The sequence below is a fragment of the Solanum stenotomum genome, chromosome 9 (genome assembly GCF_019186545.1).
Source record: "Solanum stenotomum isolate F172 chromosome 9, ASM1918654v1, whole genome shotgun sequence".
NCBI classification, from domain to species: Eukaryota; Viridiplantae; Streptophyta; class Magnoliopsida; order Solanales; family Solanaceae; genus Solanum; species Solanum stenotomum.
This window is the reverse complement of record NC_064290.1, coordinates 4646525-4661373: the sequence shown is the minus strand read 5'-3', so window position 1 is coordinate 4661373 and position 14849 is coordinate 4646525. Positions and strand designations below refer to the sequence as shown.

Sequence of the window (14849 nt, the reverse complement as noted above, 5' to 3'; positions counted from 1 at the left end):
AATTTGAATTGTTTTTCTGAGTATAGTTTTTTTTTTTGGTCTTCTCATCTTGTTTGATATCAGCTTATTATATGATTTATGACCATATGGGAATTCCCTATTATATAAAGAAGTACTTTTTTTTTTCATTTTTATTTCACGTAATGATATTTTAAGATGTTGAATTAAAATGTTTGTCGTTATTCAAATCCCAAAGGAGTGGTATTGTTACATTTTTTGCTAATCAAACTAGCTTTGATTAATAATTGATTTATTTTAATACCTAATTTTAACATTTTCAACTATGAAATCATATTAATAATACTCTTTATAATAGTTCCAATTACGTGAATATTAATTGAAAATTATGGGAAATTGGTCATTAAACTCGCTACATGCTCAAAGGAATTTATTTAACACATTAGATAAACTACAATTGAATCGATAAAATAATAACATTTGATTTATACTGATAATATTAAAAAGTAGATTTGTGTTGAAACAAATATACTAACTAATATTCACCCGATTTCCAAGAATTGGTTAGGTTTGAAATTACTTCTTGTTGCTTGTGTTTCAATCATCATACTATTTTGTTATGTAATATCGTTCGTTTAAACTTATTACAATGTAATATCTACTTTATTACTTGCTATCTCTGTTTTATTTTGTATATTTAGTTTCTTATTTTTGAGATGCAATATGTGAGTCAAAAATCTTCTAAAAACAACATTTTTATCTCTACGAGACAAAAATAAGATTTGCATATATTTTATTCTTTCAAAGTACACTCATTGAATTTCATTGATTTTTTTTTTAATTGTTATTTAAGATGATTTATGCATTGATTCGTCTGTAATGATAAAGTGAATTCATAATTATGAAATCTCAAATTTAAATTTCAATAAGATATTGATAAGTATATACTGGTACAATTACAAGTTGGCTCAACACCATATATATAGAGAATTTTTTTTTGAAAATACTATAGGTTCTTTGCAATATGTTTTTTTAATTTCGAGTTTAGACCTTTGTCGTTTGATTGGGAACTAATTATTTCAAAATTAATTATCCTTAGGTTAGTTATCCTGAGATAACTTACCCCACCTTATATATGTGATAGCTTATTCCATTACTATGATATAAATGGTGGGATAAGTTATCCATAAGTTATACCAGACATGTCAACCAAACAAGACATCAAACTTCTTTCAGTACTATCTTTTTTTTATCTCACAACTATATATTTTTATTCCTTACATCAAACGATCCCTTAAGATTTATGTAATGAGTCGATTTTGTCAGTGAACGCGAATACGTAAAAGTACCAAGCCTTTACCCTAGCAAAGTACCACTATCACACTGCAACATCTATAAAACGGAACTCTCCATTTATCATTTTCTCCCTCTGCTTCCTCTTATCCCTCTCTGTAACACTTTCATTTGTCTGCTTTCCACTTCACAATCATGGCGGCGGCGGCGGCGACTTCCTTCTCCATCACCACTTCCACTCCTCCTTCCTCCTCCTCCTCAACCAAATCCCTAAAACCTTCTCTTGTTGGTAACTTAGGGTTTCTATCCTCGTCAACACCATCGCTTAAGCCTCTCAGAGCTCAAGCCGCCGTTTCATCTGGCAGCTCAAACTCCGGCGGCGGCGCGCTTGCGGCTCGCATGGTCGCCGCACCTGCTACCGTCAAAGCTCCTGCTTCGTTCGATTTTGAAACATCCGTTTTTAAGAAGGAGAAAGTAACCCTCGCTGGAAATGATGAGGTGCATTCCTCATCTTCTCTATTTGTTTGTCCAGATTCACTCTAATCGTGTAAATTTATATTTTTGATTGATAGAATGAATCAATCTAGTCTAGTTAGCTTGAAAGTTAGTTAAAGTGATGCTTATGAGCTAAAAGTGGCTAAAGAACTGTGTTTATGCTGAAAATTTATCTGTCGTTTTTTTAAAGTTTTTGACCATATGAAATATTGTGGTGCAGTACATTGTGAGGGGAGGGAGAGATTTGTTCAAGTATTTGCCTGATGCTTTCAAAGGAATCAAGCAGATTGGAGTTATCGGCTGGGGGTCTCAGGTATATCTCATGGATTCAGTTTTTGTCAAATCCATTTTTAATTAGAAATTGCCTTTGATTGAATGATGTTCCTTAGTCAGAAATGACTGGTAATGAGATGTTCTTATTCCAAGGAATTAACTGGTATTTGCAATATAAACTTTAAGGAAAAAGTTCCTTATAGTAGTACTTTAGTGTTGCCTGTCTAAAGTAAAAGAGAAGGATGATATTTTTGAGTGCTATCTGATTGGTGAAAATCTTGGTCAATAGAATTTTTGAAGATTCCTTTTTCTATAATATTGGAATCTGGCAAATATTCCTTTACATTTTCAAATTTCCTAGTGAGCTATTATCTTCTGATGTAATCAGTCACCCAGCTTTGAACTGCTTTTTTCTGTTGCTCTTTCTGAATTGCTCGTAGCACTTCATCCTATGTTGAATTCTTTTTCTATTTGCTATTAGGTTGTTGATGATATGGTTTCTATGAGTTATCTTCGTCTAATTTTGCTGAAAATGGAAACTTTTTTCCTTATATGTGAGATAAAAATATTTTACATGCTTCCTTTCGTGTTTTGTGCTCTTTTTTTCGGTGTTTTGAAAAGCAAAAAACAAGAAATGAAGCACACTCTTCTTTGGACTGCGGGGTAAAATTTATGAGAAGTTAAAAAATGTCAATATACATTAATATAGCGCTTTACTAATTTCAATTTCCAATTCAATAATGTCAATATTAATCGAACTCCTCGAAAAGTTGAGATTGAATGTGCCTTCAAACATTTCTTTTGGATCACTTTGCGCATCATTGTTTGAACCACACTTCTCTGAACTGCATGGTTTCACCCGTGAAATAATAGCTCCTTGGTCTCATCGCTTCATCACTGGAAGTGACAGCTTTTAACAGCACTGCTCTTTTTTCTTCTCTTTTCCATATTCAGATTTGCTTAGTAAATACCATTTCTTTTGTAGGGACCTGCTCAAGCCCAGAACTTGAGGGATTCTCTCGCAGAAATAAAATCTGACATAGTTGTTAAGGTAATACTTCATCTTCTTCTGCTTTCTCCTTCCCATCCCACAGAGACAGATAACAGTGGAAGATGGTGTTTGAAATGGTGGTGAATGTGTTATACTTTTGACATATTGTTAAGCTTACAAGTGTAATTTCTGTTTCATGTAGATTGGTTTAAGAAAGGGTTCAAGCTCATTTGCAGAGGCCCGCACAGCTGGGTTTACTGAAGAGAACGGAACCCTTGGTGACATATACGAGACTATCTCTGGCAGTGATTTAGTGCTGCTTTTGATTTCTGATGCTGCTCAGGTTGGACATTGTTTTAGCCTCTGTTTTTATTGTGGCAACATTTGGTTATTACGTTTTTTGATGGTTACATTTTATTGAAGGCTTCCTTCACACAATAGTTCAACCTCTTGGCTAACTTAGTAGATTTTTTTTGGTTGAGTCTACAATTATTTTGGAATAAGATATGATATTGTTACTTTTTGTCTTCTGTTCATCATCTTTTGAAATCACATTCACGTTTGGGGTGCTAAAATGTGTGAATTACAATGTTAGGGCCAACTTTTGTCTTGGTATAACTATTGCTAAAGCATAGAATTTTAGTATTTGGAATCAATGTAAACAGAAGCATTCTTGGAAGGCGGAAGGGGTTTAAATATTGCTGTCTAATTTTTGTGATGTATGTGCAGGCTGATAATTATGAGAAAGTGTTCTCTCACATGAAGCCAAACAGCATACTTGGGCTTTCACATGGATTCCTCCTTGGCCATTTGCAGTCAATGGGCCTTGACTTCCCAAAGAACATTAGTGTGATTGCTGTATGTCCCAAGGGAATGGGGCCCTCAGTCAGGAGATTATATGTTCAAGGAAAAGAAGTCAATGGTGCTGGAATTAATTCAAGTTTTGCAGTTCACCAGGTCTATTTCAATGACCTTTCTCTACTCTCTTTCCTTCAAGCCATTAATTTATGTTCAATCAGTCTCACACGGTCACACCTTTTACTATCTCCAGGATATTGATGGAAGAGCCACAGATGTTGCTCTAGGGTGGTCTGTTGCCCTTGGTTCTCCCTTTACTTTTGCTACTACTCTAGAGCAGGAATATAAAAGTGACATTTTTGGAGAACGAGGTTAGTGTGTTTTCAAGTCTATTTCTAGCTTACTAAAGCCGTTATGGTTGAGTAATTGTGGTTCCCTCATTAGGTATTTTACTTGGTGCTGTCCATGGAGTTGTGGAGTCACTTTTCAGAAGGTACACTGAGAATGGAATGAATGAGGAGCTTGCATACAAGAACACTGTAGAATGCATAACTGGAGTCATTTCAAAGACCATATCAACAAAGGTCGGTCTTCAATTTTTATCTTCCGAAAGAGTATTATGTCGAGGAAGATGCTTATGTAGCACTTTTGTTAAAATTTCCCTAAAATTGTGGTATGCACATGTATCCGTTTTCCAGGGCATGTTGGCTGTGTACAACTCATTGACTGAGGAGGGCAAGAGGGAGTTTGAAGCTGCATACAGTGCTTCATTTTACCCCTGCATGGAGATTTTGTATGAGTGCTATGAAGATGTAGCTACAGGAAGCGAGATCAGGAGTGTTGTCTTGGCTGGCCGCCGCTTTTATGTAAGTCATCTTTTACTCTGTAGTTTTATGATAGTAACTTGGCCGGGTTTGGACTTTGGTTTTAGTTTAGTTCTTTAATGATTAGGTTTCGAGATGTTTTTGAAGAACAATTCTGGGGAAATTTTGCACAAGTGGATTAATTTGAGAAAATGTTTTTCCCAGTGTATTTGGACTAGTTTTTGTCAGACCTTTGGTTTTTCAGTTACAGGAAAATAAGTAAGATCCCTGAAAGAGTGTTTTAGAAACAAACACAATTGTTTCAGGTTTGGAGCACTATCTAAAAACTTTGCTAATTAATGTGGGCTTATTTTTTTACCCAATCAGCTATGAGAATAGCAGAAGGGCATTGGTTTTTTCTCTATATAAGTTTCGAGACTATAATCCTCCTACTAAGCCAATGTGCCTTTTTTCGGTGAAATCTTAATTTTGTTCACATGTTAGACCTGGTACTATAAGGTCTTCATGGGGATAGTTGAAGAAAAGCGTCAAATACTAAAATAAAATGATTTTATCTTTGGTTTCTGTACACGCAGGAAAAGGAGGGCTTACCTGCCTTCCCAATGGGGAAAATTGATCAAACAAGGATGTGGAAGGTTGGTGAGCGCGTCCGAGCAACCCGACCAGCCGGTGATCTTGGTCCTCTGTATCCTTTCACTGCTGGTGTCTTTGTGGCATTGATGATGGCCCAGGTTAGCATTTCTACTTTATACCTCTATTTTTATTCTTATATTTTATGCTTGAGCAATGGAAGTATTGCATGATATTTCAGGATATGCTTGAAGTGCTCTTTTGCTCTGGTCGCTTTCTCTTCCTTTTTAGATAATCATATTTACTCTTTTGCTTATGTGCCTTGGATTCGATACTTTTAGGACATCCAGCGTAAACGGTGTTAGCATGCCACTTGAACATCTGAATCTTGAATTGAGAAAGTTGTGCTTTTTGAAGAATTTTTTGCCTTGGAGCTCAAATGAATCTTACTATTTTTTTTTAAGTTCTAGAAAATCACTATGGAAAGGGTTGCCAAATGATGAAAGATTACGTGAATATAATATGTCCTGTTCTCTGACATTCCTTGTCATCTAAAATATTGTCTTTGGAAAATATGAACAGATTGAGGTTCTGAGGAAGAAAGGTCATTCTTACTCCGAGATTATCAATGAAAGTGTCATCGAGTCTGTAGATTCATTGAATCCGTTCATGCATGCTCGTGGAGTATCATTCATGGTTGACAATTGCTCTACAACAGCACGTTTAGGTTCCAGGAAGTGGGCCCCTCGATTTGATTACAACCTCACCCAGCAAGCACTTGTAGCTGTGGATAATAATGCCCCTATCAATCGAGATCTCATCAGCAACTTCCTTGCAGATCCCGTGCATGGAGCTATTAAGGTATGTGCGGAACTGAGACCCACAGTTGATATTTCTGTAACAGCAGATGCTGATTTTGTCCGCCCCGAGCTCAGGCAATCTGGCAATTAAGGGATTTACGGGTCACTTTGTGAGCGAGTTAGAATTTTGTGTAATTGTGAGGTGGAGATTTCATATTGTTGATGTGTGTTGGTGAAGGCAAGAATACTTAAATCTGTTAGCTTATAAGAATCTTAGCCTTTTTCGGGTACTAGCACTTTCTCTATGCAACCTTTTGCTGAATAACAGATTCGAAATTTGGGAACCCTTTTAGCAACTATAAAATGTGGGTTATGTGGCAGTAGCATGTTTCAGTCTCTACATGTGTAATTTTAACAGTTTTAGTGCGGTATTTTTCTGCCATTTTTCATCTAACGTTATGAACGAGAGCAACCACTTATTATAAAGAAATTTGTGTAAAATACCAACTTTACAAGTATGATAAAATATGTGCAAAGTATCAATGTTAATTTTATAGATATCAAAAGGTGTGATGCAACTTCATATATATAAAAAGCAAGTACAAAAAGATTAAATGCGCAATAACATCATCATAATGGACAACATATTAAACACAAAAATTAGTACAAACTTAACAATAAAGTTGAACTTTTGCATTGTTAAGCGATATAAATAGTACAAAATAATCAAATTCATAAATGACATATGTACTTGACAATTTCACCATAGGAATAAAAAAAAGAGTAAACAAAAATTTCGTATGTAATATATTGAAATGCAATGTAATATTAATAGTTATGACCAAAAATTGGAAAGAAAAAATAAAATAAAATTCACAATTAGAAGTTTTTCTGAATATAAAAGTATTTGCAAATCTCAAGGTTAAACTCGTATTAAGGCCCTGATAATACTAAAATAAGCACCGAATTCACCTGGCATGAGAACATAGAGTAAAAGGAGAAACTGCAAAAGACTAAACTAAACACAAAATTTCATTGTTTTCAATCCATTGGCAAAGCACTAACAGTAACTATGAAATTCATCCATGGGACTGTTAATTTTACAGAAAAAATGGTAATGGTAGGCAGGCTACTAATCCATAACCATGTGAGCAAGAAACCAGAACAACGATTGAAGTTCTGAGTTTCAAAAATTATTTGATGTTTTTTTTTTGTCACCCTGATCCCAAGAAGACATATTTCCTCTTTCAGGGTAACAGATGTAACTACTCGCTATGCTAATGCCAATCATATCCTTGTTCATTTTACGTTAAGGTCGCAATCATCCTGTATAGCAACTTCAGAGAAGAGGGACTTGAATGCACCTAGGGAGAATTCAGACAGATTCAAGGCAGCATTGGCAATGGATTTGTCTTCCTCAAGTATTTCTATTTTGTCTGATTTTCCCTGTATGAATGATGCATGGAAAATGCTACACTTAGTACAGATGAGAAAATTAAGCAAGATAAAGTAGAGAGAGTGCTAAAACATGTGAACAGTGGACATAGTGATATGATAATTAAACATCGGCAAGCCAACTTCTCTGTACATCTTGGAAGAGGGTAGACAGGAACTTAAATGTTTATCAATTATATCGTAGTTGTAAGTATCTGTCTAAGCCTACCACACAATCCTACACAAATTTGGAAAAGACTTCAGTTGCTGTAACAGGAAAAATATGTTTTGGTTACAGTATTACAACAGCAGAGTGTGTTTCTGCTGTAATCATATGGAATGTCTGTGCCATAAACTCGCAAATGGACTCAGTAACAGGTACATTAATTTTGTGGGTTTGACTAATCAACTAAAGCAAGTATGAGAAGCAAGCATACATATCATCGAAGTTGTAGGACCCAGCCCCATAGATAGAAATAAATCCGACATGACAATAAAGGTATCCGATGGATTTCAAGTAGTGGTTCAGTAGTTTGATGAAGGATGAAAACTTAAAGAAAAGGGAAGTTTCTTAGAATGTAAGAAATTCTAAGGAGGTCTGATTTCTGTTCTAAAAAGTAATTCTCTTCTGGCACTATTTTTATTGGAGGAAAAGTTTTTCCTCCTATAAGTATGGTTTTATTCACTTAATTGTATGACAATCGAGAGATAGAGAAAGATGTAGTTATCCATACAATAGCAACACATCCAGTGTAGTCCCACAAAGTGAGGTTTGGGGAGGGTAGACTGTACGTAGACTTTATCCCTACCTTAGAGGTAGAGAGGTTGTTTATGATAGACCCTCAGCTCAAGGAGTAGTTCTCCATAAGGGAAGAAAAAGAACTAAAGTGAGTGGTATTCTTGTGAGGGTGTCAAAGAAAATGTATTCCGAGCGTGTATAACCTAGTGGGTTTCCTCTTTTGGGTGGGTGAGTCTCTCGAAGACTTTGAAATTACCAGAGCAAAATTTTCAACTATAGTGATATTGTTTTGCTCCTTTTGGGTTGTGGCTTTTCCCTTAAGTTAAAGAAGAGTTTTCCACGTAAAAATATCATTATCCTTCCTTACTTTCATCCTGCTTTTACTATGGTTATCATCCCAGTGTTTATCCTTGAGTTTTAGCTAGTATAGGAGCATGAGAAGGGGTTTTCATAGGCACGGGCATACGATCAGTACTATTTACATGCAACAAGAATAAAGTATGTGCATGCCTAGCCATTTGCAGTGTTGTAATGGATGGAATACGACGAGACCCTTGTATACCTAACCATTGATGGGGTTGCAATGGATTGGAAGGTGTGAGACCCCGGTTTTGGTTGAGATGTTTTCTCAAAAAGAGAGTTGGGCCAAGGGTTTTTTCACAATGTAGATCTTTGTGAGGAAAAAAAAAGGAATGCAGGAGTGAGTGGTACTTCTGATAACCGAGAAATCCCCGAAGACCCCGGCACACGGTTCGAAACTTGGTGGATAATAGGTCCACCCTTCTCCACTTAAGTACCAAGTTTTTGTATGTGACCGGATTCGAACCCATGATGGAGCCCAACATATCACGTATATGTGCTCTTGCCACTAGAACTGCCTTGAGGGCAAGGGTGAGTGGTATTACAGTAAAGGTATTAAAAGAAATGAAATGTATTTTGAGTGTGTATAATACAGTGGATTTTGGGTTTTCAGTTTTGAGTAGGGGACTCATGAGGAAACTAGAACCTCCAAACTACTCTGTTATACTGATACTATTTTGCTCTTTTCGAGCTGTTGTTTTCCCCATAAAAATCTTGTTATTCGTTAATTTTTACCATGGTTACTATCATCCCGGTGGGTAATACAGGAAAATTAATAAAACTATATATATCACCTCATCGTGTGATCCTCTGATGTAACCTACAATCACAACTTCCATTTTGCCAGGATGGATCTGTTCGTCACTTGAATCAACTATACAAGCTTGCTGAAATGGAGTAGAAAAACGACTATGGTCATCTTTAAACTAAGAAAACATATAAGAACGAGAAATTTAAAATAGCAGCAGATAAAAGATAAAAGAGATGATAAAGCTAATGTATGTCAAGTAGGAATTAGGGACTATGCAATTAGACAAATTGTAACTATAAGCAACATCATGCATGAAGCAATTAAAATGCCTCGAGAAGATTACTGACGAACTTTTTCTTCTGCTGAAGAAAACCAGTGAACTTTTTTCATTGCTTAGAACATACGCACTTCCAAAAACTGTGCTACACTATTTGATGCTTAGTAGACAGCATGTCAAACTATATATAGCAGTTGTCCACTACACAGACACATTGAGTAATGCTCAATAAACACTTTATAACAGTCACAATAAGTGTACAGTTAAACACAGTATTCTGCAATACCCCTAACTGAAAACAAATAAGCAACCATAATACTGAGAGTTCCATGAGCATCAAACAGTGTCAAGTGAAGCAGCATTGGGTTAGTTTACTCACCATCTTCCTCTTAGAACTGCAGCAGCCATGTCCCCAACCAACGCCAAGAACAATCTTTATGAACTTGTACGCCTCAGGTTTTGCCCAGCCAAAATAAACTCCAAACACTTGATCTGGTAGAGTAGACGGCCCTTCATCTGGATATGATCTTTAGTCAGAATTCTGAATCTAATAACACAAATAAGAAGGAATCAGGGAGGGAGGATATGGGGCTTGTCCAAGACCTGCAAAATCATGGAGGAGGCCATTTTTGTACAGACCCCTGAAATGAACAGGTTCAACCAGCAACGCATTATCAACCCCTGCAATCATCAAGTAATAAAAGTTGCATTATGCTAGAAGGACATGCAGGACCAGAGCATAAAGAAGGTATACTGGAAAGAAACATACAGTCTTCAAATGGTGGGAGACCCCATACTTCCGGCTTTAAATCTAGGAGTGAACGAAGCACAGAATCAGCTATTGTATATTGATCAAATTCAGAATGGAAAGATGGCACAGCTACCACCTTCATTCCAGCAGCCTTGCCTGCCCTGACTCCAATACTGTCAAAGTTATTGGGTGAGGAACTACTGTCATATCAATTTCGGTTAATAAAAAATGTTCAACAGTCGTGCATTAACTGCACAAACAAGGAGCAAGTCAATTTAAAGAAAAACAGGATTACTTTGATTTCTAAGGAAGTATCTGAAGCCCTTCACATGCATTGGTGTGTGCCACAGCACAGCACAAATATTGTCAGCTTTGACTAGAGTTAAGATGGCACACACTCACATCTCATGTGAATCATGTTTAAGCTGTTCTAATTAGCAAAAATGATATGCTGGAATAGATCACCAGCTTTTGATACCAAAGCAGCATTAAAATTAGTAGAATTACACACTGCAGAAATTAAGACTTCCATGTGTAGGTACGTGTATCAATGAGTTATTTCAGTCTTGTCCAGAAAAGATCAAAACCAAGAGGCATTTATGGTTAAAGCCTCATGTCCTAAGATAGGCACAAGACTCATACCCACCCCAGTTTGCGATTAATGTTTCTATTGGAGGTAAAATAACTTAACATGCTCCATGCACCAGGAATGTGAAATTCAAGAACCAAATTTTTACACACATAACGCAAATTCACTTCTCAGTCCCACAAACATTGTTAGATGGAATTACGTACTCATGATATCATCATATCAACATATGTTAAGAATCAAAATCAGCTTCGAGAGTGTGTTCAGCTAGTCAAGTTAGCTATTAGTAGGGGAAAAAAAAGGAGGAATGTCAAACTTTTTGAGGTACATGTTAATCTGGTAAGAGTTTAAGCAGTAAACTAATGCTAGACAGCTAGTTATGCTGATCGCTTGTGACGATGTAAGTTTGATCCTTGAGAATAGAAATACAGTCACTTACATGAAAGGTGGATGATTTCCACCACTCACTAGCACACAACATAGGCATGCAAAGAACTGTCCAACTTAAACAAGCTAACTAGAAATGAGAAAGAAAAGGCGACTTACACAGAATCCTCTATCACTAGGCAGTGAGCTGCATCTGCACCCATTTGTTTTGCAGCTTCAAGAAATCTAAAATCAATTCAAGAATTCACAGGAAATCAGAAGAAATATATTATCTCACAGGTGACACCAATTATCAACCAATGGAAAAGAAGTTCAGTCTGTCAGTGATATACACAAATTTTGCAAGATTTTAGACTAACAATAGCTTCTGAACAATGAACATGTATAGCACAAAATTGTTATTCGGTACTTATTTTAGACATAATAGGAAAAGGGGAGATTAATTGAAGACGCTTTAAAGGAATTAGCTATAGGGTTCTTGAATTGAATTACTTTTGCTTACATATTTAGTCTTTTTAGTCAACCATGAATATCTAAATAGCAGAGATCAAATGATAGATTTCGGTAACTTTATGAGCTTCTGAAAGAATAGTATCATGAGCAGTTTGTACATGCTATTGTAATTAAGCACCTTCTTGGTTCTCCCGCTATCAATGAAATATTCTCAGATTTTCTTCAAGAAAAATGTGATAACACAAACTTCGAGAGGAATAGAGGATAAAGTAGTATGTCATATCTTATGCATAGAAGTAACCAGAACTATTCAGAGAATCACCCACAGTAGAAAGCCTAACTTACATGTCTGGAGAAGGCTTCCCTGATTTAACCTGATCACTTCCAAGAATTACGGAAAAACATTCTTTCCAACCTAGTTCAATGAAGAAAAAGGATTATGTTAGCTTATAATATACACCTTCACAAGGAAACAACTGAAAGAAAATTGATGTGCTGACCATGATTGAAAGTTCATAAAGGTGACCTCATTTAGGAAGAGAAGGAAACATTTTTTTAACAATAATATGATTCAAAAAAAACACTTTGCTGGCTTTAACAAAAAGAATTTTCTCAGTCCTAAGGAACTGTCTTATGGACTATTTACTTCGAAAATAACAACACTAATTGATGAAGCAAGAAAATAAAAGGATAATGTGAAAAGGAGCATAATGAAGATAAACTACGTTTTACATTAATTTCTTAATGAGTTATAGCACAACCTTCTTGGAGAGAGACTTTCCCATCTATGTTTTTCCTTTTGGAATTTGAAGCAAGGGCAAAGGGAACTCCATGCTTATGGAGATGTCTTATAAGGCGATTAGCACCAGGAAGTGCTTTCGCTTGCAACCACCTGAAACAAAATCGGAAAAAAACTATACGTGAATACTCTGTTGCGCATTTGCTTAAGCATTGAATATCTTAAATCAGTGCAGGGAAGCTGAAACTAGCTAATCTATCACACCGTCAACACAATGTAAGAAGATGTGAAAAATTATTGACAAGTGGAGGCGACTAGTGCATAGTGTTTTAGTAGATTCTGTTAGTTATACAGAGCAGAGCATTAATATCGTGCGGCTAGTCAAATTATTAAAGATGTCATGGAAACAAATATTTCATTCTCATCATGTCATCAACTAGAATAGGAGACATTATCACAGAACATTTCACTCGAAGACATTAAGATATAACTTTGTAACAGAGTGTAGGAAAACGGGAAGATGCATGTGCTCTTAAAGCAACACAAAGAAGACTTCTATTCAACATGTAAGAGCACTAGGAGAATGTAAGGATCAATAACCATGTTACTTATCCAATATGAAGTAAAATGAAATGCACAAATATGATGATTTTGTAAGAAGATGACATCAAACAACATAGGCGGATCCAGGATTTGAACTTAATGGCTTTGAGTTCCGAATTCTACCTCAACCTATTAATTTGTTGTGTTTGGACTCTATGTTTGATACTATTTTAATGGATTTTTTAACACATATATTAGGTTTGAACCAAATGTATTAGTTTGGACACAGACAAATCCAAGATTTGGAGTTTATGGATTCCTATAGTGACCTCAAGTTAATATACAGTAATAATTGGGTTCACATTCAAATATTTAGTGGATTGATACATATACTGGGTTTGAGAAAAAGCCGATGAGTTCACGTGAACCCATAAGTTATGTTGTAGATTCATCTCTATTTTGGACAAATCCATAACTAATGCACTAGGTCTGCCACTGTTAAGTGTCAACCAATTATGCTTTATAGTAGTTTACAAGTGAATATCCATATAACAATATATCCAAAATAAAAAGAAACAACTAATATATTGAGAGACATGGTTTAAAAAACACTTACAAGTCATGATAAAAGGGCATGACTGCTTGGACATACTGATCCGGCGTGATAGGGAGGTCGTAATCACTGACAATGCCAATAGCGTACTCTTTCTGGGCCATGCCCAATCTTTTCTTTTCCTTCTCCTTATCTGGCACCTTCCCATATCCAGCCAGAAATTCCTTCAGAATTTCCTTTGTCAAGTGCTCTAAAACATACACATCCAAGATTTAGTATCAGTGGGCTCATAGTGAGGTGCATACAACAACATACCCCAGTTTAATCCCACTTGTGGAGTCTGGATAGGGTTGTGTATACACATCCTTACCATATCTCGTGCACTTTACTTTTAAAATTGTTTCTATGGGCCTAATTTAGATTATAAGTTTAAAAACTCAAATCTTTCTTTCTTAAGCTTTATCCCACATATATTGCATCCCACAAAATGGAACTGATAGAAGCACCCAAAGGTGTGGCCTAGCGGTTAGTAAAGTGGATTGAAAATCATGTGGTCTCATATTCAAATCCCAGCAAAGACAAAAACACTAGGTAATTTCTTCTCATATGTCCTAAACTTGGTGGACAGAGTTTCCTAATACCTAATACATGTTGCTGGTAGGAGGTGACAACCGACAGGTATCACGGTAATTAGTCAAGGTCATTGACATCAGATATTGACCCACCTGGTGAACTGCCTAGGTATAAGTCCTAAGCGCAAGCTGACTCAGACACCATGGATTTTTTAAAAAACAGGGGCTATATCCCTACATTGTCAGAGTCAAAAACACCATTCAGTTGAACTCATAGTAAAAAAAAACCCCAGAAATGCTACAAACCCAGAAAAAAAATCAAACAAAAACAAAAACAAAGGGAGTGGAAAAAGAGGACCTGTACTCAAAAGGGTACCATCCAAATCAAAAATGACAGTTGAAATTTGAGTATTTCCATGTTCTTCTGCAGAATGAAGATCCCCCATTGTTGTGTGTTAGAGAAGTTTTAGGCTTTGCTGTGAAATCTGATGAATGAGCAGAGAAAACATAGAATATGAAGGATTTTAAAGAAATATTTTAACGAAAGGATCAAATTCCAATTTGCAATGGGCAAAGGTGCTTACACAGTGTGGAGAGTCTTTTTCCCGCCTTCCAAAAGTAATTATTCGGTATTCCAAATATTATTGTTCCACTACGTATATCCTAAATTCCAATATCCTCTTCTTTCTTTTTGAGTGA

At 36.0% G+C, this 14849-nt stretch overlaps 2 protein-coding genes across 2 annotated transcripts; one reads left to right on the top strand and one right to left on the bottom strand.

The window, feature by feature from the left end:
• The first annotated feature begins 1252 nt into the window (after window positions 1–1252).
• On the top strand, window positions 1253–6409 carry LOC125875841 (ketol-acid reductoisomerase, chloroplastic). The gene is made up of 10 exons (XM_049556885.1): window positions 1253–1749; window positions 1967–2059; window positions 3005–3070; window positions 3213–3353; window positions 3740–3967; window positions 4062–4179; window positions 4253–4392; window positions 4507–4674; window positions 5208–5363; window positions 5785–6409. Exons 1-10 carry the CDS (start codon window positions 1447–1449, stop codon window positions 6151–6153), a joined length of 1782 nt encoding a protein of 593 aa, XP_049412842.1. The 5' UTR covers window positions 1253–1446; the 3' UTR covers window positions 6154–6409.
• Window positions 6410–7026: 617 nt separating this feature from the next.
• Window positions 7027–14721, bottom strand: LOC125875846 (bifunctional riboflavin kinase/FMN phosphatase-like). The gene is made up of 10 exons (XM_049556890.1): window positions 14509–14721; window positions 13642–13828; window positions 12505–12635; window positions 12089–12158; window positions 11450–11515; window positions 10333–10487; window positions 10167–10244; window positions 9943–10079; window positions 9330–9422; window positions 7027–7448 (listed from the first exon to the last, which is right to left on the bottom strand). The coding sequence occupies exons 1-10, from the start codon at window positions 14594–14596 to the stop codon at window positions 7302–7304; spliced, it is 1152 nt and encodes a 383-aa protein (XP_049412847.1). The 5' UTR covers window positions 14597–14721; the 3' UTR covers window positions 7027–7301.
• Between the last annotated feature and the right edge of the window lie 128 nt (window positions 14722–14849).

What these genes read in the sequence shown, in the direction of transcription:
- LOC125875841 (XM_049556885.1), top strand. Translation starts at nt 1,447, where the DNA reads ATGGCGGCGGCGGCGGCGACTTCCTTCTCCATCACCACTTCCACTCCT. An exon ending in CCCTCGCTGGAAATGATGAG is followed by an intron (nt 1,750 to 1,966) that starts GTGCATTCCTCA and finishes ATTGTGGTGCAG; the next exon opens with TACATTGTGAGGGGAGGGAG. An exon ending in TTATCGGCTGGGGGTCTCAG is followed by an intron (nt 2,060 to 3,004) that starts GTATATCTCATG and finishes TTTCTTTTGTAG; the next exon opens with GGACCTGCTCAAGCCCAGAA.
- LOC125875846 (XM_049556890.1), bottom strand. Translation starts at nt 14,596, where the DNA reads ATGGGGGATCTTCATTCTGCAGAAGAACATGGAAATACTCAAATTTCA. An exon ending in TGGTACCCTTTTGAGTACAG is followed by an intron (nt 13,829 to 14,508) that starts GTCCTCTTTTTC and finishes TGTATGTTTTAG; the next exon opens with AGCACTTGACAAAGGAAATT. An exon ending in GAAAGTCTCTCTCCAAGAAG is followed by an intron (nt 12,159 to 12,504) that starts GTTGTGCTATAA and finishes TCATTGAACTAG; the next exon opens with GTTGGAAAGAATGTTTTTCC.